Genomic DNA, 23789 nt, shown 5'->3' with positions numbered 1-23789 from the left:
CCTCTGCCTGAAGAAATGAAAGCTGGGCTCTGGTCATAGGGAAGGTGTTAATTCTGTTGTCAGTGGAAAAGATTAGGAACCCGGAGTGTTCTGAGCATGTAATCATTGTTAGATTGCTCAGATGAGGACAAACTGACTACAAGGGAATCGTCTGCTCTCGGCAGTGTTCCGCCTACTCTCCAGATGTTACCTGTGTTTGGCTATTAGCCAGCATTGTACTTTCTTATAGTAAAGTGTGATGAGAAATTTTATGGTTCATTGTTCACACACACACAACGGTCATGTACGTTTGTTGTTTTTAGCATTTAAATAGGGGGATTGTGAGATTCCCAATGATTTTAACTCCGGGACGACAGAAGCCGAACAAAAAGCCCGGATCTCCACTGCCCCTCGTTCTCCAGTGGATGACGTAGACTTGTTTTGTTGATGACATGCAGTCTGTGATCAAATTCTGTTCTGGGGTCGTTTACCCCAGAGTCCGATGTTGAATTCTTCTCGGACAGGAAAAATCAAACTGTAGGAAGATACTAAAACTGAAAGTACGATGTTTAAAAAATTGTCAGTGTTAGCGGATAAAGCAGAGATAAAAATCTAACCACCGATCCGGAAATTTCAGAAATGCCTTCCCAATGTCCTTGAATGCAATGTATCCCATACGGACCAACCTGTGTACGGGGATGAGGGACTTCAGTTTCGATCTTAGACTGCAAAAGCTGGGGATGGTCATCTTTGGGCAAAGGCTGAAAGGAAATTGGGCAGGATTGTGGTGGGTTTAGAGAGTGTAAGTTGGGGGAAACAGTTCCACTGGGAGATGGTTCAATGGCCAGTGGTCATACATTTAAAGTAACGGTAAGTCAACGATTACAGAGGGGTTTGAGGAAAAGCTTTAGTGACGTTATTATAGCAATGGTATGGAACCCGTTGCCTGTAGGGGTAGAAATAGAGTTAGTTAGACTTTCACTGGACATGGCTCGGCAATGGAGGAACTATCATTTTTAAGGTATGGAAAGAGCATGGGCTGGGATTGACGGGATTGCTCTACAGAGAGATGGCATTGAGCCAACAGGTGAAATGGTCACCTCCGTACTGTAACGATTCGATTATTTGCTTCTATAAATGGACATTGATCTGAGAAAAGACAAGTCACTGAAGGAGAACGCGACCAATTTCTCCCCTTGTGCCTTCTCCAGAAATCTGACAATTTGAGTGTGTGGAGCCTGTCAACTGAAGAGTATAATCAGGATGAGCATTGTCAGAGTCGAAATTTGTGCTACCAATTGAGCGTTACAGTTAAGATGAAGAAATAAAACATGACTGAATTCACCTTAAGACCAGTCACCAACGGAAATGGCTCTGGAGGTGGAAAGAGTTGCTTCAATTGCTGGCTGACAATTTCTTGTCTAAACGGAATGTTCAGATAACCTGAGAGCAAGTTGTGTACCCATGCCCAATAGAGTCCTCCCACTTTCCCCAACAGTCTCTGTTCAAATAAACTGAACAGTGTCCGAAGTTGGATACTGTGGACAGTAATGCGTCTTCCTGAAGTAATCAACCGCACCTAAACACGTCGCCACAGGTCACTTTCCTATGGATTTGGAGGTGGCTTCTCAACAAGATCGTACCATGAAACTTATGGAATATTTTAGAGCAGCAGTTTACATTATACCTTCCAATTTGCAAGAGTGATCCTGAGGTTTGAACTGCCTGCGTCTTTCATCTCCCCCACCATGATGTTCTTCTCCTCTTGCACTGTTTCAATTAAGCCTAGCATTCGCTCAAGGAACTTTACCTGAACACCGAATTTAAGAAGCAGCATTTCTAGTTTATTTCAGAACTTCCAACTTCGAATGAAATGTCTTCAACATGTAAGGTAAACTAGATTTCTCTCTCTATCCGAGATGCCTGACCTGCTGGATATTTCTACCTTTTTGTTTCAGATTTTTATAACCTACTTTTTTCTGTTTCTCCTCTCATCCCTTTCTTCTCTCCTTTCATTCACTTGTTTCCATTTACTTCTGCGATTACACAACCTTCCCCATTCTTCCTCAGCCAGCACAACAGCATTATTGGTGAACGAGGGACGTTCCCGTTGTCCTCTCACCGCTCTCCTTCTCTGCAACGTAAGACATGTGTGAATTTGTTTGTTTCCTTGTTCTGGAGTATTATCGTTCTGGTCGCCACATTACAGGAAGGATGCAGTAGCATTAGGAAGAGCTCAGGAGGGATTCGCCAAGATGTTACCTGAAATGGGAGGCTGTAGTTATAACGAGAGAAAGGATAGGCTGAGATGAAGAAGTCCGAGGGGTGATCTTATGGAATTATAAGCGGCAGGGATATGATGGATAGTCATAATTTTTCTCCAGGGGCAGGAGAGTCCAGAACAAGTTTTAAGGTGAGATGGGAGTAATTTAAAGAAGATCCCGGGAAGAGTTAATATCTAGAACCAACTGCCAGAACAAGTGGCGGAGGCAGAAGCAATTATATCATTTAAAAACATTTGGGCGAGTAGTTAGACCAGAAAGGAGTAGTGGGATATAGGTATAATGTAGGCAAATGTGATTAATTCATATATACAACAGGGACGGTATGAACAAGATGGGCCGAGAGGGCCCAAATATGCACTGTACAATTGTATGGTGCAAGGTTGTCTCAGTAGTTGACGGCCAATCTCACACTTGCTACTAGCATGGAGTAATTCTGAGAATTCTCTCACTTTGTCGGTGTTTTATTTTCTACAGTGTAGATGTGGCATCAATATTATCCAGCAATTTTATTAGATCAGTCTGGCTTTTTGATCAAGCAAACCAAGTTTAAAACTGAATTTGCCAACATATTCTTCCATGCTTAATTCAAGCAATTAATCAGATGCGTCAAAATTCGTGTCTTTCCCTCAGTGTCTGGTATGAAGGAGTTTTGTATCATTGAGCTTGAATGACTAAAACATAAACAGTTGGTAGAATAACTGGGCATGCCAGATACTTCTCTTGGTAAAGGTTTTCATAGTTGCATTTTCTAAGAGTAAACTTGTACTACAATTATGCAGGTCCTCAGTGAGACAACCCCTGAATATTTGTGTACAATTTTGGTCTCTTTGCCACAAGAGTGCAGTGACGTTTCAACAACATTGTTCCTGGGATGCGGGTCTGTACTATGAGGAGAGCTTGAGTAAGTTGAACATCATTTCTTTCGAAATGAGAGGTGGGATGAACAAAGGTCTGTCAGAACTTGACAGCATAGGATTGGGGAGGTTGTTCCTATGACTTGTGGAGTCCAGAACCAGGGCTCAGTGTCAAAGTATGGGGATGGCCATTCGGGATTGAGCTGCGGAGAAATTTCTTCATGCAGAGAATGATGAATCTTTGGTATTCTCTTCCCCATAGAATGTGGAGGTTATTTCGAAGCAGAGATTGGTTGATTTCTGGATATCAGAGTGATTAATGTATGTCGGAATTTGCAGGAAAAATTTGTTGAGTAGAAGATCAGTGGCTCTTGTTAAATAGAAGAATGAGAAGTTGAAAGATCAAGTCCTGCTCCAAGCTCCTGCCTTTATATGTTACATTACCCCTCTAGACGGAACTGACAATTGCATACCTTACTGATGGAGAACGCGTGGTTTAATTTACACTCCTTCGAGAGAATCTGCATACAGATCATTCCTGGTGTTGTGGTCTGTAAGGACAGATTAGTGACTACATTTGCAGAGCAACCTGGCAGGTTTATTGGTAGCAACTTATCTACTTCATGTGCAGGGACATTATAAGCCACGAAAGGAACATCATCTCAATGCCGTTATTATTTCCATCCCTTTCAATACACATCAAATATTTTCAGTGATTTCCTGTGATAGGAGGAACCGTTAATAACACTGCTGAAGTTGAAGTATTGGGCGGGTTATCATGGGCGTGATCAACTAGGTGAGCTTTCATTATCCTTGTTAATTTACACAACTCATGTCGGGTGTTATTCTGACAATGGTGTTCCATGTTCATCGCTCGTTCATTCAGTTGTCCACGCCTCGTCCACTACCAACAATGTTTGTTGTGGCAGCCACTTACCACGAGTCATGCACATATTATTATGGCCGATGCTGCAGCTGATTTCTTGATCTTCTTTTACAAGTTAATCTATCTGTTGAGGCATATCTAATATAAAATTGGGAATCTTTACGAAACGGAGAATCATCGTAAACATTTGTTGTGTTAAACTGTTGTTTTGCTGACGATATTACTTTGCTGCTTTGTTTTCATTACCTCATAGTTCAGCTTTACTCAGCCTATTCTATTCTAAAGCCTTCTGCTGTATTAACTCCCATCAGTACATCATTAATCAAACACTTCTTTGTGGGCTTTGAATTTTTCTGTCAGCAGGAGATGAATTAATGCAACATTCCACTTTTGCCAAATGACTTCCCAGTTTTTTTAAATTCCCACAAATCTCCCGTGTTTTCCCCAAAGTAGTCACTCACTTGTTGCTTCATTTTCTCTCTGTCACAGTAATCATTTCACCTTGGATGAACATTGAATAACTGGAGTACTACGTCCTGGTATAACGTGTAACTAGTTGGGATCAACATCAGTCTAATTTAGTTCTTGCTATTTGTTTTGGACACTTTAAATATATTTTTAAATTTGCATATTTTATTTGATGCTATTTTTGACTGATACATTATTATTATTTGTGGGCTTACTTCATCCTCACCCACTTCCATTCCCGTTCCTTGCTGCTGAATGCACTCTGCTCACAATAACATCTGCTTCCATATAGTTTGCTCCAGTTGGGTTAACAGTACATTATATCCTCATGTTCAGAGTGATAGGATTGACAAATCTCACAGTTTCCACAGGTTATACTTCCAACGTTCCCACAAGGAGCATTCCTTATGCAATGTGGGAAGCGTGGAATCTGTGCCATATCGCATTTCAAGTACTGTCTAATAGGGGCTATCCTTCTATGTCTCAGATCTAGACTTCAGACAAGTCGATCTCGGCTCTCTTACCTCTACCATGCGGACCAAAGTTAAATATCTCTCACATCCAGTTTCCCTCCCCAGAGCTGAGATTACTGCCCTCAGCACATTTGAAATGCATATGTTTAATATCAGTTCCATCTTCAGTAATTCTCCCTCGGAAAGTGGCAGCTGCTAAGCATTTATCGGTTTTAGCAGTGACAATCTCAGTCCCCAAAATTCCCGGGAGAACTATCACCACACTGCTTGCTTCCTCGTAGAAATAAAACAAACCGAAAATGTGTCGTGTATGGTCCCAGCAATATTTAGCGTGGGTAGTGCAGGTCATAGTGTTTCACATGATCCACACTGCTCACATCTGGTTAATTCAATGATCTAACATGTATTTGTGGATCGCTCCTTGGCACAAATCACTCATCAAGTTATACCTGCTGCCCGTTCCCCGAGAAGGTGGGACTGGTGCTGGTGATGTCATGGTTATTGGCAGGTCATCATATTCTGGAATCGCCCTTTACTCTATACAATCCCCCTTGATATTTATATCGTTTCATCTATCTATTGTGAGACCATTGTACCTTTCTGAGCAGTTTTACATGACGAAGCTTTGGGCCAGATTAGTACGTGATACATTTCGATCCGACATACTATGGTCCCAACTCTCCAATCCATGTATTATTCATTATCACCTGAGTTCCCCGTCTATTTCTTGTGGTTTGTGCAGCTCTAAATTCCTTATGTCCGTTCGATGTTCCCTGTTCATATTCCGTGCAGACTGTTGGTAATCTCATCCAACGAGTTTTCACCCCGTGTGTTTGAAATACACTGTGTGGTCTTGATCTGCTACTTGCAAGGCCGGCCCCAAGCGTCATTTCAAAGTTTTCTCAGGCACACTGAAGAGTGTGTGAACGCATACCTGTACTTATAAAGTTACTGCAGGGTGTGATCCGTGTTTGCAACGGAGCCCGGGTCCGGACTTATTTGTAGATTTCATGGGGAATTATCAATCCGAAACATACAAGCTGAAACTAACTCACATACAAGGTTTTATACCTATGGAAACGTCATTGCGAACAGCCTGTATCCGTGTTTTGTTTTATCATCCACGTGAAAGCCTTGTCTTTCTGTCTTCTGAATAATGATGACGTGGGATTGTCACGCTTCCCTGTTTTGCGTCTGATGATGCAGAGCTAAAACAAAAGCAGAAAACGCCAAAAAAAAACTCAGCACGTTAGAACGAAGGGTTGCAGACCCGAACTATTACTGTTTCATTCTCCAGAGATGCTGCCTCACTTGCTGAGTTATTCCAGCATATTCCAGTTTTATTTTAGATTTCGAGCAGCTGCCGTTTATTTTTTATTTACCAGTCCCGGTCCATTGCTGCCTCTTGAGGTTGGCATATCTAAGTGCACTTCTGCCCCCTTGCGGTAGGCATGTGTAGATGCACTTCTGCCCACTGAACACCACTGAACATGCTGGAAAAAATCTCAGCAGGTTGGTGAGCATCCGTGGAAAGAGCAACAGTCAACGTTGAGACCGGCTGTTTTTTTTTTCCAGCATTTTCTGACTTCGTTTTCAGTTCCAGCACCTGAAATTTATTTGATTTTCCTGACCAGTTGCACCTGTAGCAGGAATGTCTGGTCGTGCTGGTAAAAGTTAATTTCTATTGTTCCTCTTTTCTCTATGGAATGAACAAAATCCCATTCGAGATATCTACGATATTTTGCGCTTTCCACCTGGAGGACGTTCTGTGCAGATGTTTCTGCTTTTGAACAGTTCAAATCCAAAGCCCATAACGGAAAAGAGTCACAGATAATCCAAGAATGTGTTCAGAAGTGACATCCTTACCGAGGAAGAAATTAAAATGTAGATTGTACCTCATATAGAGAAGTTCCAAAGAGTGGAAAGGTAGGGTGCTGGTGGGTGGTAGCCAAATAATCACATGATAGAGAAGGAATAGAAGGATGTTGATTGTTAGATGAAGTGGGGCAGGAATAGACCAGCATGGAGTTGATTGCCCGCAGGGCCCTTCCTTACTTTCGTTTTTGAGGCGTGCTTTTATTGCCCATCTGTAATGAAAAGGAGGTGATAAGACATTTTCTTGAATTACTGCAGTCTTTCTATTGAAAATAGTCTCACAATTGGAGACTGAGTTCCAGGATTTAGTGTGTCCATAAAGGACTAGCAAGAAATATCAACGTCAGCATGTAATGCACAACCTGGTGAAATCTGCATGTGGTAGTGTCCCTTGCGCATGCCGCCCTTATCTTTCTTGGCAGTAGAAGTGATGGGTTTAGGAGGTGCCCTTGGAGTACCTTGAGTGGGTGCAGTGCATTTCGTCGATGGTACACACTGCAGTCACTTTGTACAAGTGGTGGAGAGAATTAGTGTTTATGGTGATGCATGAGATGCTAATCAAGAGGACAGATTTGTCCTGGAATCTATCAAACTTCTTTGGAACGTTTGGGGTTGCACTCCTCCAAGCAAATGCCAAGCATTCCGATCCTGCTCCTGTCTCGTAGCATGTAGATGTAGGAAAGGCCCTGGCTTGTTAGGAGACGAGGTACTTGGCACAGGATAACAAGCCTGTATCCCGTTCTTGTAACTAAAATAACTATTTGGTTGTTCCAGTCAATGAACACATACAGGAAGTTGATGACAGGGTTTCCGTGATGGTAATGTTATTGAATATCAAAGGTAAGTCGAAAGACCCTCTCTCTGTCATGTAAATTTTACTTATCAGTGCAAGCCTGAATGTTGTCTAGGACTTTCTGCGTGCAAGCATGGGCTGTTTCATTTGCTGAAGAGTTGCAAACAGAATTGCACATTTTGTAATCCTCGGTGAATATCCCCCTTCCACCACTTTTGACCTGTGATGGAAGGGAGGTTCTGGATGAAGCAGCCAAAGATCTTTGTGCCTAGAACACAGCTCCGATGAACTCCCAATGTGATGTTTAGGGGCTGCGACAATTGATTGCCCAAAAACACAAGAATCTTTCTTTGTGTGAAGTATGATTCCAACCACTGGAATGTCATTCAATTGGTGTTTACCAACAACTTCAGTTCTATCGGCATTTCTTGATGCCAAAATCAGTGAAATGTTGGCTTCACCTCACCACTCTATTCAGTTCCTTGGTCCAAATTCAATCACAAGTTCAATTCCGGGCTTTCAGAGCAACAACCAGTCTGCTGGAGGAAATTTGCGGGTCGAACACCATCAGTACGAGAAAACCATGCATCAGGACTCTGTCGACCTGCTCAGTTCCGACCCGAAACGTCGACCGTTCCTTTTCTCCCACAGATGTTGCTCGACCTACTGAGCTCCTCCAGCAAAATGTTTGTTGCTTCAGATTATTACTCCAGGGCTTCCAGTAGTCTCACTGTAATTTTGCATCCCACTCACAATCTAACTTCTCTGCTTTTGAGCTCCTGCACTGCTCCAATGAATCCCAGCATAAGGCCCGTTCCTACACACATTTAACGTCTGTAGAACCAGTTTCCCACTCTCTGTTTAATTTCACTTGGAACCAATTCCCGCGTTCACGTGTAATTCACTGGATTCCCGTTGTAACTCTCTAAAATTCAACAGGTCCCCATTCTCTTGTTCGCTTTGAACTCTCCAAAGCCTCGTTCCCATGCTCATCTCATGTAGTGCAGGATATCCTTAAGGTTAATTCGCAGTGTGGGTCAGTAATAAGGAAAGCAAATGCAATGTCAGCATTCATTTCGAGAGGACTAGAATGTAAAAGTATGAATGCAATGCTAAGGCTTTATAGGCGTTTGTCAGACTTTATTAGTGGAATTGTGAGCAGTTTTCGGCACCATAAATAAGGAAGGATGTGCTGGCGTTGGAGAGGGTCCAGAGGAGGTTTACGAAAATGATACGGTATGAAAGGATTAACGTATGAGGAGTGTTTGATGGCGCTGGGCCTGTACTCTCTGGAGTTTAGAAGAATAAGGGGGGATTTCATTGTAGCCTACCGAATATTGGAAGGTCTGAATAGAATGGACGTGGAAATGATGTTTCCAGTAGTGGTAGAGTCTGGGACCAGAGGGCAGAGCCTCAGAATAAATGGAGGTCCCTTCAGAACTGAGATAAGGAGGAATTTATTTAGCCATAGGGTGGTGAATCTGTGGAATACATTGCCACAGACGGCTGTGGAGGCCAAGTCAGTGGGTACATTTAAAGCAGGGACTGATGGATTCTTGATTAGTAAGGGCACCAAAGGTTACAGGGCAAAAGGAGGAGAATGGGGTTGAGAGGGAAAAATAAATCAGAAACGATCGAATGACAGGCACAACGGACTTAAATTTAACCCATGTTAATTCTCATCTTAACGAAAGGCTTCATTCTAGACCCAATCGCAGTGCAGACTGGAATGAAACAACCATCCGGAATCACTCCAACGTTTTCCACAATTTCTCTCGCTGCAGTGCTATTCCTCACCTCTGAAAAGCTTCTTGTTGGAGTGCAAATAATCAACGAAGCCAGTGGGAAACTGTTCAACACACGTTGTCTCCAGTCTCGAACTAAAGTCACCCCGACAGTTTTGGAAGCAGGGTGAAGAGCTATGGACTCAGTTGCCGAAGCATCTGAGAGGAAGGGTGAACACTGAGCATCTGTAATAGCAAGATTGTCATCCAAGCTAGCCTGATTGTGTTTACCACCCTCTGACAATAAAGGCTTGCTATGAATGCAGTACCGAGCTCATTAGCAAACATTGATAATAAAATTCACCATCTCCTTCAGTGCATCAGTATAGCTTTAGGCTATCTGGGAAAAATGAATTGAAGGTGAATATTTCATGCTCAATTCAAAGCTTATGCTCTACCAGGCAACAGTGAACCCTGTCTTCCTGTAGTCTAATGAAACAAGGAGTACGGACCTACAGTTAGAGGTGATGGTGAGGATTGCTTTTGGATTGGAAACCTGTGACCAATAGTGTATCACAGAGTTCGGTTATGGGGCTCTCACTGTTTGCTGTATATATTAATGACTTAAATATTGATGTAGGAGGCATGGTCAGTAATTGTGCAGATGACATATAATGGCGGTGTTTTGGATAATAAGGATGATAGTCTCGGGATACAGAAAGATACCGATCACCTCATAAGTTGGGCAGAGCAATGGCAGATGGAATTTAAACTTGATAAGTGAAAATTATGCATTTTCAGAGCTCAAGTAAGGCTAGGGTCATACATAATGAATTGTTGGGTCCGACTGTGCATTGAGGAACAGAAATATCTTGTACAAATGCAAAGATCATAGAAGGTGGCAGCACATACAGAGTGATAAAGAAGGCAGATTGGATGTCAGACTTTATTAGCCAGGCAATAGAATATAAAGCAATAAGTTTATTATATAACATTATAAAATATAGGTAAGGCTACAGCTGAATATCTTGTGCAGTTTTGATCTCCACAGTATATAAATGATATGTAAGCACTTGGAAATGGATGGGGGTGGGGAGATTTGTCCAGCTAGCTGAGTGTATGGAGGAAGTTCAGGACGAGTTGTGGGCTGGCCGGGAAAAAATGATTTGCCGCTATTTACGGAAGAAATGGAAAGATCTTAGGCCGTCCTGGTGGGAGTTGGAGGTGTGAAAGGACTGGAGGTCTGTGGTGAACATGAGAGATTTCGGACCAGGGAACTATCAGCGACAGATGGTAGTGCAAGTGCTGCAGATGAAGGGGGAAAATTCGGAGAGGGAGGTGGAATACTTTCATGCTCCGAGGAAGTCTGTCTCCTGGGGCAGAAACAGGCTCCAGCGTTGGGGGATTTAGAGACCCACATTTGGGTATCGAAGGATGAAATGGAAATGCATGTAGGTGCGGATGACTTTCTACTTCATTGGCACAGAATTTAGGCTGGACCGGGGTCTATATCCCAAGCACATTGTGAGGCTGAATTTGTTTGCCGAGGCTACAAGTGATAATGCGGAATTGGATCAAGCTGCAATTAAAACAATTCACGTGCAGAGTCACGGCCTGGTGAGTAGGTGGTGAGACAGCACGGACAGGGTGACCGGTTAACAATGAGACACTGGAGGGCACCACAAATCGGACAGGACACCTTTCATTCTGATGCCAACGAGGACTTTATTTCATTGCTCTCCCAATACAAAGAGAATCTAAAGGTCAATATAATCAATAAGAAAATTACAAACAACAGGTATTCGGAATTGGAGCCCCACACCCTTTCAGCCAAGTAGTCTAAACTGAACTAGTCGCATTTGCATTAGTTTGCCCGTATCCTCTAGACCTTTATTATCCATGTAACTGTCCAAATGTCTTTTAAACTTTGTAACTGTACCCGCCTCAACCAGTTCCTCTGGCAGCTTGTTCCATATACCCACCGCCCTTTGCGTGAAAAAGCTTGCACCTCTATGTCCCTTTTAAATCTTTCCCCTCTCACCTTAAACCTCTGTTCTCTAGTTTACGACTCGCCAACTCTGGGAATAAGACTGTGACCATTCACCTTATCAATGCCCCTCATGATTTTATATACTTCTATAAGGTCACTCCTCAATCTTTTCTCCACGGAAAAAACGCCGCAGCCTATCCAACGTCTCCTGAGTTTGGCCGATGACGTCAAGCGCGCAGAACGCTTTCTTTAGCATCCAGTCTACCCGTGTCTCCACCTTCAGGGAACTATGTACCTGTATGGCTCGGTTTCTCTAGTAGATGTAATTTGGCTCTACAATTTTTATTGTATTGCTACACAAATGGGCTATATTGCAAGTGTCGCTGTAGCTAACAGCTCAGCCGTGGCTACACTTGTCGGGTATACTAATATTGTCTTGGTACAATTCAGTCAAGTATAATCCATGACTGGCCCCACACTGTTGGATCATGCTTCTGATCCCTTTCAAATATTTACCCAGTCACCTTAAATCTATGCCCTCACGTTTAAGACTCCCCTATCATGTAAAAAAAAACCTGATTATTCACATTATCTGTGCCAGTCATGATTTTACATACGTCTATAAATTCACCCTTCAGCCTCCCACGCTCCAGGGAAAAATGCCCCAGCCTATCAAGTATCTTTATTTTATTCGTTTATAATTCAGGTCTTTCCATGCTAACACGTTATAAACCAATTATTCCCATAGAATTATGGTATGCTGTTAGCAATTTGTGCTTTAATTATCTCCACACTATTACATTTTCCGTGTTTATCCCTATAATATTGAAATATGGTTCAATTAGCTGTTTACTATAAGATTATAATTCCCTCATCCCTGAACTTTTATATGAAACTGCAATTTCCCCTATATATTGGATTACGCTATAATGAGCTCAAGGTTGTTTAATTTTATTTCGCTTAGCCTCCTACTCCTGCAATACCGTGCAATGTTTCATCAACTCTTGGATTATGTTGCGAGTAGTTCAGTACAATTGGGTAATAATTCAGTTGACACCTGACCATCGCATTATGTTGCACTTTTCTCTATACTAATGGAATATTCTCAACTATCCTGATACTATTGCAATTTAATTCATTTCTTTCTACCTTGAACTTTTATTGAAATTGTCTCAATGTAACTAGATCATAACTGAATTGTGTTTGCGTTATGAGATTACTATCAATTCAATTCTGCGCTGTCAGATTACGCTCTTTCCATTGACGGATACAATACAATTGTCCGCACATTGCTGAATTAGGCTACACTCTCTCCAGACCAGGGTTGTTGAACACATGGCCTGCGGGTCGGGCCCAGCCTGCTGGTGGCTTGTTTCTAGACTATTCTGGAACCTCCACTGTTGATGTCAAGGCTCAGGTAGGTGGCAACTCCGACTGGTTTGCTGGTAGGAAGATTAACCCATGAAAACAGAGTTGTTTTATTAGTTACACATTAGTAACATTCCTGCGTATACAGGATGGCTAATAGCTTTACAATCAACCTACATGTGAACTCATCGGCCTGTGTTCAATAAACTCACAGGCAGTAAAAACAGAAAATGCTGGAAAAACTCAACAGGTCAGACATCTGTGGAAGGGAAACAGAGTGAGAGCTTCAGGTCGATGACATGTTTCAGCGGGTCAACGACAAGAACGTTCCCTCTGTTTCTCTCTTATATATACTGCCCGACCACCAGTTTTCTGTTGTTATTAAAGATTTCCGGCACCCGATACAAGTGGGAAAACAATTTGGTTGGAAAACTAGAGGAAGTTTCACAGAAAGAAATGAAAACAATGTCAAGCAAATAAGTCAACTTTACAAAGTAAGTTTTAGTTTGTACAACTGTGGATATTTTACAAACCATGATGAGATATCGGTCAGATTAAAATCCCAGACTGTTATTGAGTCTATAGTATTGGCAAGGCTTGACAATTGATTTCACGGGAATTCTGTGCTTGAACATATTAAAATATCAATCATTCTTCATTGCACTTTAAATCAAAAGAACGTTCCTGGCGTGTTATCGTTTGGGAGGAACCTGAACATAAACTGGTCATAAAGTTTGAATGTGTGTTCAGGTGTACGTGACTAAAAGTAAGGTATTTAACTGAGTGATATAAAAGACAGCAGTTTCCCTGAGTGGGTTGGGGTGATTCGGACCAATAACCCACCACCCTCCACCCCGGCAGCGCTACTCAAAACATATATTTCACCGTAATGGACTTTGTGAAAATGGACCATTGCGCATTATGGTGGTCCATGTGACAACCGTGGCTGCAGTTCCAAAAATATTCCGTTGTAAAGAACGTTGGGAGGTTCAGTTCACGGACGAGATTGGAGAAATATAGCTGCTTCTTGGCAATCCCAGATATCATGAATGACTTGCTTCCTGTCCTGTTCTATAGGTTGCGAGCTTGCTGATTAGGCCAGCATGAGAACGGCAGACTCTGCCACGGACGGAGCAGGTGGGTGGGCAATTTGTAAGCTGGTACAGTTCTTTCAACAGTTTTGCAGGGCTCCTTTATGCTCTGGACACATACTCTCGCTGTCTTAATGGCGAAAGTCATCAATGAAGACAATGTTCCTCTTCTTTTTTCCCCTCTAGAAGGTATACAAACTGCCTTGTTTCCACATTGGCTGCATTGGCTGTCTCTTGCTCGATATGCGTCACTCAGCGAGGAAATGTCAAAGTGATGTTGCCTCTGATAGAGTCATAGAGTCATAGGGTAATGCAGCACGGAAACAGGCCCTTCAGCACAACTGGTCGACGCCGACCACGGCATCTTCCCTGCTAGTTCCAGTTGCCCGCGTTCGACCCATAACCCTGGAAGTCCCTCCCCTCTATGTACCTATCCAAATGCCTCTTAAATATCGCAACATTACCCGCCAACCACTTCCTCTGGCAGCACATTCCAGGTACTTGTTACCCTCTCTGCAAAGAAGATACCTCTCAGGTCTCGCTTAAAGTTCTCCCCAGTTATCCTGTACCTGCGCCCTCGAGTTATCGACTTCCCATCCCTGAGGAATAGACGATGACCGTCCACCTTATCCATATCCCTCATGATTTTCCTACGCTCCGAGGAATAAACATCCAGCGTGACCAACCGTTCCGAATAAATCAGGCCCTCTAGTCGAGGCAGCATCCTCGTAAATGTCTTCTGTACCCTCTCCAGCTTGACAATGCCTTTCCTATAACAGGGTGACCAAAACTGTAAGCAATACTCCAAGTGCGGCCTCACTAATGACTTATATAATTGCAACATAATGTCCTTACTCCTACACTCGATGCCCCGACTGATGAAGGCAAGGATGCTAAACGCCTTCTTCACCGCAATAGTAGAGCAAAGTTCATATCGATCACCGTCGGAATTGTCCATGAAGGTCCTAAACACCATTTCGTGGAGTGGAAGCTGCTGCACATGATCTCTCTTACCGTGGAGTAGCCTTGGCACATCAGTACCAAATGGGCTTCTTAGAGCAAGGGCGTGATTCAATGGCTTCTCTATTCCAAAGTGAATGGAGACCACTATCTGCTATATGGCTATTATGGTGCACACATGAAGAGGGTGCATACACACGGGTGGCATCCGCATGTGAGCACTTGCTTACTCCCATGCATAGACATACGCACATACTCTAACTTAAACACGTGTATGCTTAGCCGCAGGAGCCCTTGCACACCATCCGCCCAGCACCAGTCCATTAAGTCTGGCTGTATACAGAGATCTATTCCCTAGCCCCGGTTGCCCACTTGCCCTGTGGTTTTGAATTCTAGTTCTGCCAGGCACCTTTCGAACAACACACATCACCTCAACGACACTTCGAGACGTTTAACTATGGAAGATGCGTCTTCCCCTCTACCCTTTCTGCTTTCTGCAGGACGATTTTCTTCGTGCCTTCTTAGTCCAATCGAGCTTCCAGTCGCATGTCATTTTAACTCGTCTTCCTGCTCCTTAAACCTGTCTGTTCTCAGCCTTCTCCATTGCCACGAAAAGGCCAAATACTAAATTGGGAGAACAACATATCCTATTCCGCTTGGTTCGCTGACAATCCAATGGTATGAACGTTACATTCCCCAATTTTATGTAAGCCCCATCCTCAGTGCTCCCCTCTCAGACACACTCATCTGTCCACCTAATTTTCTTCTCCCTTCCATCTGCCCATAACCCCTCCCCATCTGGATCCACCTATCCCCTCCCAGCCTCTATCCCACCACTCCCTCGTATGGCGATCTTTCCTCTTCCTTTTTAGTTCTCATACTGGGTCTCGACCCAAAGCATCGATTTACATCTTTTGCCTCCACAGATGCTGCTGAACCTGCTGAGTTCTTCCAGTGTCCTTTCTTTTGTTCCAGATTCCAAAATCTAATGTCTGTTGTGTTTTCTGCAAGAGAAGTGTTGCATCATTTCAGGCAGTAGCTTTGGACCGAGCACAGCTCGTTTCCACTCAGGTTCTGTGCTCGAGGTGACTGAAGAGGCAAATGTGGGCATAATGATACGGGCAGGAAGATAGTTTGCCAGGTGGTGCACTCCTTAGACCATTGATGTTGGACTTCCACAAGGACCAGACGAGGGTCTTGCGATTACAGCCATAGTAACAAAGCTGTACAGCATGGAACAGGCCCTTTGTTCACAGCGTCCATTCTAGACGTCAAGCACCTATCTATCCCAATCTAACTTTCCAGCACCTATCCCGGAGCTTTCTGTGTCATGGTACTTCTGATGTTCATTTAAATACTTTGTAAATGCCGTGGAAGTTCTTACATCCACCACACCATCGGTTCTCTGTTCGGTTCAGAAATTTCTTTTCCACTTTGGGCAATCACGTCCAGAACTCGCCAAAGATAGTTTTCTTTGAAGGAGGCTTTCAGAATATTTCTGAGTTAGTTCCTCTGTCCACATGGTAATCTCTTACTGTGATGGGGTTCAGTGCAGCGTGTCTGTTTCAAGAGTGTGGTATTGGTTACGAAAACAATGTGGCCAGTCCAACATAGCTGAATGGGTTTAATAGAGGCAGGAGCCCTCCGGATGTCGGTCTGGAACATGATGAGGACATTGCTTTACTTTTCCTGCCAGTGGATTTGAAGGATTTTGCAAATGACGTTGTGGTATCTCTCCAGTGGTTTAAGGCGCTTGCTGCAGGTGGTCCATATATCAGAAGCACTCAGGAGGCCAGGTGTACTGCAGCCGAACAGATCATGAGTTTTGCTGTGTATTTGAATCGTGGTTTACTCAAATGGCCAAAAGCTGAAATATGCACTGAAGGAAATGATGTATTTCATTATTGTCGTTTGTCAAGAAATGGTTCATGAATATGAGAATTACGATTTGAAGTGTCTTGCCATGGACTTTTACTGTTGGAAGACGGTGTTGCGCAATCTGGGCGGACACTAATTTTAGGGGTCGATATGAGTTCTGTTCGGTACTGAAGACAACGTCGGGTAACCAACTTCTTCTTGCTCCTGTATATTAATTGCACTCTAGCAGGAGGTGAGGAGCAGCATTCCAATGAGAGAAATTGTGGAAAATATTGGGTAAACGTTATATCCTTATTTGATTCCAATTTACACTGAGATTGGGTCCGGGTGGGCCCTTTACTTAAGGTCTGAACTCCCACGCTGTCGCTGAGCAGTAGGATGGAAACAGCTTTCTGCTGGCAGTCACATTTCAGAAGAATGGATTCGCTGTAATCTGTGTCGTCAAAGAAACACCCTGTACAATGTTTGTACCTGCTCTTTGCACTTGTTTTGGAGTTGTCTCACAGGAAAGTCATGTCTATGGATGAACATAATCTATGCTGTAATTCGGTGAGTCGCTGGATGGAGACGGTTGAGGAACACTGCAAGTAACTTTCCTTGCTATGGACTTCAGGGAGACCCTTCCAATCAATCCACTCAGGTTTGTCTCCTCATTCAAAGACGGTCGCAATGACAGCGTAGCTTATGGCTCAAATCTTACTTTCCATTAATCAGCCCATGCATGAATGTTAGTATTGCTGCATCCAAACAAGTGTTGCTTAATTTACTGGTTAAATAATGTGCAATTATTAGCGAATATCCCAAATTTTGGTGAAAGGAAGTACATTGACGGAACAGCTGAAGAATCAATGCCCCAAAAAGAAACTCCCGCTGTGATGTCCATTGGCTGACATAACTAACACCTAATAACCACAGCAATCTTCATTTGCACGAGGAATGACTCCAACCGCTGGAGTCTCTTCTCATAGAATCATAGAATCATAGAACAGTACAGCACAATACAGGCCTTTCGGCCCACAATGCTGTGCCGACCTTTAAACCTCGCCTAAGACTATCTAACCCCTTCCTCCCACATATCCCTCTATTTTAAATTCCTCCATATGCTTACCGAGCAATCTCTTGAATTTGACCAATGTACCTGCCTCCACCACCTCCCCAGCCAGAGCATTCCATGCTCCAACCACTGTCTGGGTAAAAAAAACTTCCTCTGATATCTCCCTTGAACTTTCCACCTGTTGCTTTAAAACCATGCCCACTTGTCTTGAGCATTGGTGCCCAATATAACTTTGGCTTCAGTTTTTACCAGAACTACTTAGTGCGGCACTCGGTCAAGTACTGCCGTGGTATCAAGGGCAGTCACTCTTACCTCACCCTTGGAATTCAGCCCTTTGGCTCATGTTTGGACCAAGGCTGTTCTGTGATCTGGGGAGAAATGGTCTTGGTGAAACACAACCTGGGTTTTGGTGAGCAGGTTATCAGTGAGTAAGCACCCCTTGACAGCAGCACCGATGACACCTTCCGTTAATTTGCTGATGACTGAAAGGAGACCCAATGGGTGTTATTTAGCTAGATTGGATTTGAACTGCTCTTTGTGAAGAGGACGCACATGGGCCAGTGTTGTACCTACACTGGAATAACTCGAATACAGGCATTGTTAGTTCTGAAGCACAGCTCTTCAGTACTACAGCTGGGATGTCGTCCGGTTTCCGATATGATGGAGATCGCAGGACAAGATCAGTGAGAATATTTTCAGAAGGGATCAGTTCTGTGGAGTGAAACCTTAACACTGAACGTCAGAGCATCATGAAACCATCACACCTACCCCTCCCCCCCGAAATCCAGTGGTCATTGATATGTACCAGAGATTTCAGTGGGCTATGTTTCAAAGTAAGAACGGCCAACACTCAGAACAAAGAGAACAATGTCCTTACAGCATGCTTGCAATTCTAACATTGCCCAGATGATTTTCCCCTTTTTGGAATAATGTGTTGTCTACAATGGAAACTGACATGAGCTGAAGAACCTGTGGTGTCACTGACTAGTGATAAAAAGTGAAATTAACAATGGCTAAAGGTAATTCAGGCAATGAAATGGAGGGAAAGTAAGTTACGCTTGCTGCAACTTGTCTGCATTTCCAGAAACCCACGCCCATCATCCAGGCTCACACTGAGATAATCCTGGACATTACGGACTGGTGAGTCTCACATCAGTGGTATGGAAGCTGTAGGAGAGGATTCATGGGGATTTATGAGTACTTGTAAAATCATGATCTAATTAGAAACAGTCAGCATGGCTTTGTGTGGGACAGATCATCTCCTACTAACGATTGAGTTTTCGTGGAGATTATAAAGGTAATCCATTAAGGCAGAGCAGTGGATGCTGTCTGCATGGAGTTTGGTAAGACATTCGACAAGGTCCCTCATGGTAGGCTCAAAAAGAAGAGTAAGAGGCACGGGATCCACGATAACTTGGCCGTTTGTATTCAGAATTGGCTTGCCCATAGAAAACAGAGGTTAGTGGTCGATGGGGCTTATTCTGTCTGGAGGTCCAAGACTAGTGATGTACTGAAGGGATCTGTACCGGAGCCTCTGGTGTTTGTATATAAAGGAATTGGATGAAAATATGGATGGGCGGGTTGGTAAGTTTTCCGATGACACAAAGATTTGTGGCATTGTGGATAGCGTGGAATGTTGCCAAAGGATACAGCGGGATATAGATTGGGTGGAGAAATCGCAAAAGAAGTTTAATCCGGGCAAGCGTGAGCTGTTGTACTTTGGGAGATCAAATGCAAAGGAGGAGTACATAGTTAACGGCAGTGTTGACTTACAGTGTTATCTTCCGATCCAAGTCCATAGCTCCCTGAAAGTGGCTGCACAAGTTACTAGGACGGTAAAGAAGGCGTTTGGCATTCTTGCCTTTGTTAGTTGAAACACTGAGTTCATGATGTTATGTTGGAAGTTTATAACTCTGCTCAGTTGCATCGGACGTGTTGCCTTCAATTCTGTCGCCCCATTATAGGAATGATGTGGAGATTGCGGAGACAGTGCAGAAGAGGTTTACGAGCTGTTTAGATTAGAGGGTATGTGCAATAAGGAGAAGTTGAACAAACTAGGGTTGTTTTCTCTGGAGAGGAGGAGGCTGGGGAGACACCTGATGGAAGTTTATAAAATAATGAGAGGCACAGATAAAGTAGGCAGCCAGTATCATTTTCCTAGGGTCGGAATGGCTAATACTAGAGATAATGCATTTAAGCTGAGAGGGAGAAAGTTCAAAGGAGATGTGCGGAGCACGTTGTTTACACAGAGAGTGGTGGGTGTCTGGAATGTGCTACCAGGGGTGGTAATGGAGGCAGATACGGTAAAGGCGTTTTAGAGGCCCTGAAACAGGCACATTGGCGGAGGCTGGAGGGATGTGGACCATGTGTAGGCAGAAGGGATTAGGTATTATTAGCTTAATCGTGGGCCGAATAGCCTGGCTTTGTGCTGTACTGTTCTATATTCTACGAGTATAAAACGTACGGGGATCCAGTTATCCAGGAAATTGATTCTCTACATCTCTGTGAATGAGCCGAGGCCCGTTTGCTTTCAGGGTTTGTGTGGCCCAGTGAGAAGACAGGCAAGTGAAGAACTTCCAATATTTTCTCCAGGATTATCTGCCAGGAATAGTTTCTCTGATCATTCATTTTATCAGCTTTTCTCTGAGATTTGGCGTGTGCCTTGTTTGCCGTCCTTGCCAAGGTTACAACAATGAGTGAGCTTCAAAAATAATTAATCGGCTGGGAAAAGATCTGGGACCATCGGTGAATCTGGGAGATGCCTTTTTTCCCCCTAATAACAAGGTGAATACATGAGTTATCCAGCAGGTCAGGCAGCATATGTGGAGAGACAAATAGAGTTAATGCTTCACGTTGATGACTCTTCGCTTGAGCCGTTTTAGTTTTTTTTTCAGATTTTCAACATCTGCAATTGTTTTCCTTCTTTGTTCGCTTTTATGTTGAATGTCAAATGTTTAACAGAAACTCAGTCAGCGGATACTTTAATGTGGACCATTTCAAGCATTGTCGAACGCAGCCTTCACCACTTCCTGTGTATTCTGCACAAGCTGATCAAGAGCATTATTCAGCAGAGAGTAGGTCATTCCAAATGACGTTCCTGCTCCAAAAATTGAACCAATAACTGGTATAAATTTAAACGCGGTCTCGACACCCGCGATGCCCACAGCAGTGCCACCCAATAACATCCTTTTCACAAGATCCTTATTTATTTCACCCACGAGAGGGGTTTTCACTTCTGCTGTCAGAACTTCCACAGGTTTCCCTGTCGCATTAGCCAGTCTTTGAATAGAGGCATCATCCAGGCCAAGATACTTCCGAAAATCTATAATTGCAGTGATCAGTAACCCAATGTCACAGGCAATGGCCACTCCAGGAACTGGCACAGCTCCTAACGTTCCTGCAATTGTTGCCAACATCCAGATTCGTTTCTTTAGTTGAACTTCTTTCTCCTTCACAATATTTAACGTTGTACTTGGGAGTGACTTCAGGAAAACATCTTTCTTTATATCATCGAGGTTATTTGCAATAGTTTTCTGTAATTCTGCAAAATCAAATTCATTAATTTCTATGCTTGATATAAGGAAAACAGTGGGCTCTGCAATCCCTGTTTTTTCCAAGCTGCGAATACAGTAATTCCTGATCTTGGCTAGTTCTGCCTCTCTGTCAGCATTAACAGCCTCAAATAGATATGATCTGATGTCGTTGTCAATTTGAGTTCGCACAAAGTAAAACATCTTCCCGAGCTTTTTAACCTCCTTCACGAGGTTTGCATCAATTTCCGTGAATCGATTTCTTGAGATAACGATAAAAAAGTCGTATTGTTCAAATTTCATTTTGGTCGGGTATTCCTTCGCTGGAAAGTTTACGGTTCCAACTCCCGGTAAATCCCAGAAAGAAACTTCTGGAAAGCTGGGATGTTTGTATTGGGTTGGCTCCATTGTGGTCTCTGTGTTCCCAATTTTAGCTGCTCCCTCATCACAGCCTCGGAGCCCTCTCATAGCGTTGATGAAGCTTGATTTCCCTGCACCCGATTCTCCTGTCACTGCGATGTGAAGCTTGGTGCTGTTCAAATGGTTTACCTTGTCCTGGATCAGAGAAGCCAACGCTTCCAGCCCACCCGATCCATAAGCAGAAGAAAGATCCTTGAGTTCTTGTGGATTGAAGAATGTGGAGTTTGAGGGCGGATTCATCGTTTCTCTGTGGAAAATTTTATGTGGTTAACATTTCTCTAACTTGTTCCGTGAACCTCTAATGGAAACTACAACGACAGGTTTCTGTTTAAAGTAGAAATCACGGAGGCCGGGGCACCTACTTACAAAGACTGGAAGACGCTGTGAGGTGACGATAAAATAAACTTGTCACTCAGTAAGAATACTGACCCCGTTCTCTCCACCTTCTTTCCTGCTCCCAGTGCTCCTGGGACACGTTCTACCAAGATATTCTGACTTTTGAACAACTGTGTTCACTCTGTAGTATTAAAATGGAACGTGAACTTTTGTTGTGCTTTGTTGTAGAAAAACATCAGAATCATGCAGGGGAGAACTAGAATTTAATGCCGATTTACTCAATAAAGCTATTGCTTTCTGCTGATTCAGGTGGGGCAGAGAGAGACAGCTGACGTGTGGTTGCACTGTTGGAAAACAAGAGGTCAGGACAATGATTCTGTGACATGAGGATAAAATAGGAGAGTTTTGGCAGAAGAAGACTGTCGGGGCAGAAATTCCGGCAGCTTAGTAATTTCCCTGAGGTACAGAGACGCTTCTGTTTGTGTTCCAGTGGGAATGGGATGTATGGAGAAGAGAACCCAGGAGAATTGAGACAATGAGGAATGGAGGGGAGTAGAGAGGAAAGGAAAGGTAGAAAAAGAGGCCAAGGATTCCTCCGGGGATAGAGGGACCAGGGATATTAGGGCAATAAATGGAAATGAAAAATAAAAATTAACAGATCTCTGAGCAGGAGGAGGTTCCAATGAAGGACAGAAAGAGGGAGTTAGGAAGGGAACCCAGCTTTGCCACTATAAAAGCCAGGACAGGCGTGACAGTACAACGTGAGAGATAGGAGAAGGGAGTGGTCCATTTAGCCCGTTGGCCTACTTGACATTTAGTATGACCTTTATTGAGCTTCTTTCTACTTATAACACGAGTTTACTGCCCTGTCTCATATCGTCCAATTCGACTAAATCTCAAAATCTACTGATGTCTGTTTCGAATCCAAGGTAAGGAGTGCAAATCCCGTCTTCCCGTTATTCTGAGGCTGTAGCCTTTGTGACCGCAGACAGACAGGACTTGATCTGATTTTGCAAATGGAAAGCTACAGAAGCATAATAAAGGCTGGGCATTCAGTCGAAAAGGGGAGAATGGAGAGCGGGTGGGTGGGACACAAGGCTAGAGGTTAGGGGTTGGGTTATGAGGGATAAGAGTGGTTTTAGAGGGGTGGAGGTGAGTCGGACACCGGTTTAAAGGTGCGAAGGAGTGTGAAGGAATGTAAGGTGGGATGATGTAATATGGGGAAGTGACTGGCTATCAGGGATGGGATCGAGCTGCACTACCTGGGCTAACCGATTGGAGGAGCAGCTAGCTTTGGTAATTCAGCTGCCAGTGCTGCCCCTTTCATGAGAAAGTTGAGCATTGGCGGTGAACAACACAGGGAAGTTGTTCTGGGCTAGAAGCTGCTCAGAAGACATGATGCGACCAACCTGGAATTGGCTCCTCCCATTCCCGTTCTCTGTGTCTCGCTGTCCGGTCTGTGTGAAGGTACGGGATCCCAGCGTCTCCTCCTCAGGAAGGCCGAGTAGTTGGTGGCTCAAGATTCCTCTTTGCCTTCTGTTCGTGAGTTTGTTCCGTCTAGAGAAAAGTAGTGAGAGTGAGCTATGGTTCCTTTAAAACAGAAAACTACAAGACTGGTGACCGAATTATCCGTAATCAACAAGGTAATCAGTGAACTAGGAAATGCACAACCGAGCATTCCCACACCATCACTTTGGTTGTGAGAAGGAATAGCAAGCGACTAGCGATAGGTTTGCTCAGCAGTTCAAGCACAGAGAACCTTGTAGATTACTGGGATGGCAAAGTTTGTGTAGTTCAAGACATTGTTTGTCTCCAGGATCTTGAC

General features: G+C 43.6%; 1 protein-coding gene across 1 annotated transcript; it reads right to left on the bottom strand.

Moving 5' to 3' along the window:
- Positions 1-20674: 20674 nt before the first annotated feature.
- On the bottom strand, positions 20675-23479 carry LOC127573789 (interferon-inducible GTPase 5-like). Its single transcript, XM_052022294.1, has 2 exons — positions 23374-23479; positions 20675-21875 (listed from the first exon to the last, which is right to left on the bottom strand). The coding sequence occupies exons 1-2, from the start codon at positions 23391-23393 to the stop codon at positions 20675-20677; spliced, it is 1221 nt and encodes a 406-aa protein (XP_051878254.1). The 5' UTR covers positions 23394-23479.
- Positions 23480-23789: the final 310 nt, after the last annotated feature.

This window comes from Pristis pectinata, chromosome 8 (assembly GCF_009764475.1).
Source record: "Pristis pectinata isolate sPriPec2 chromosome 8, sPriPec2.1.pri, whole genome shotgun sequence".
Lineage (NCBI taxonomy): Eukaryota > Metazoa > Chordata > Chondrichthyes > Rhinopristiformes > Pristidae > Pristis > Pristis pectinata.
Note: the sequence above shows the minus strand (reverse complement) of the source record. Positions and strands in the feature narration are given on the sequence as shown.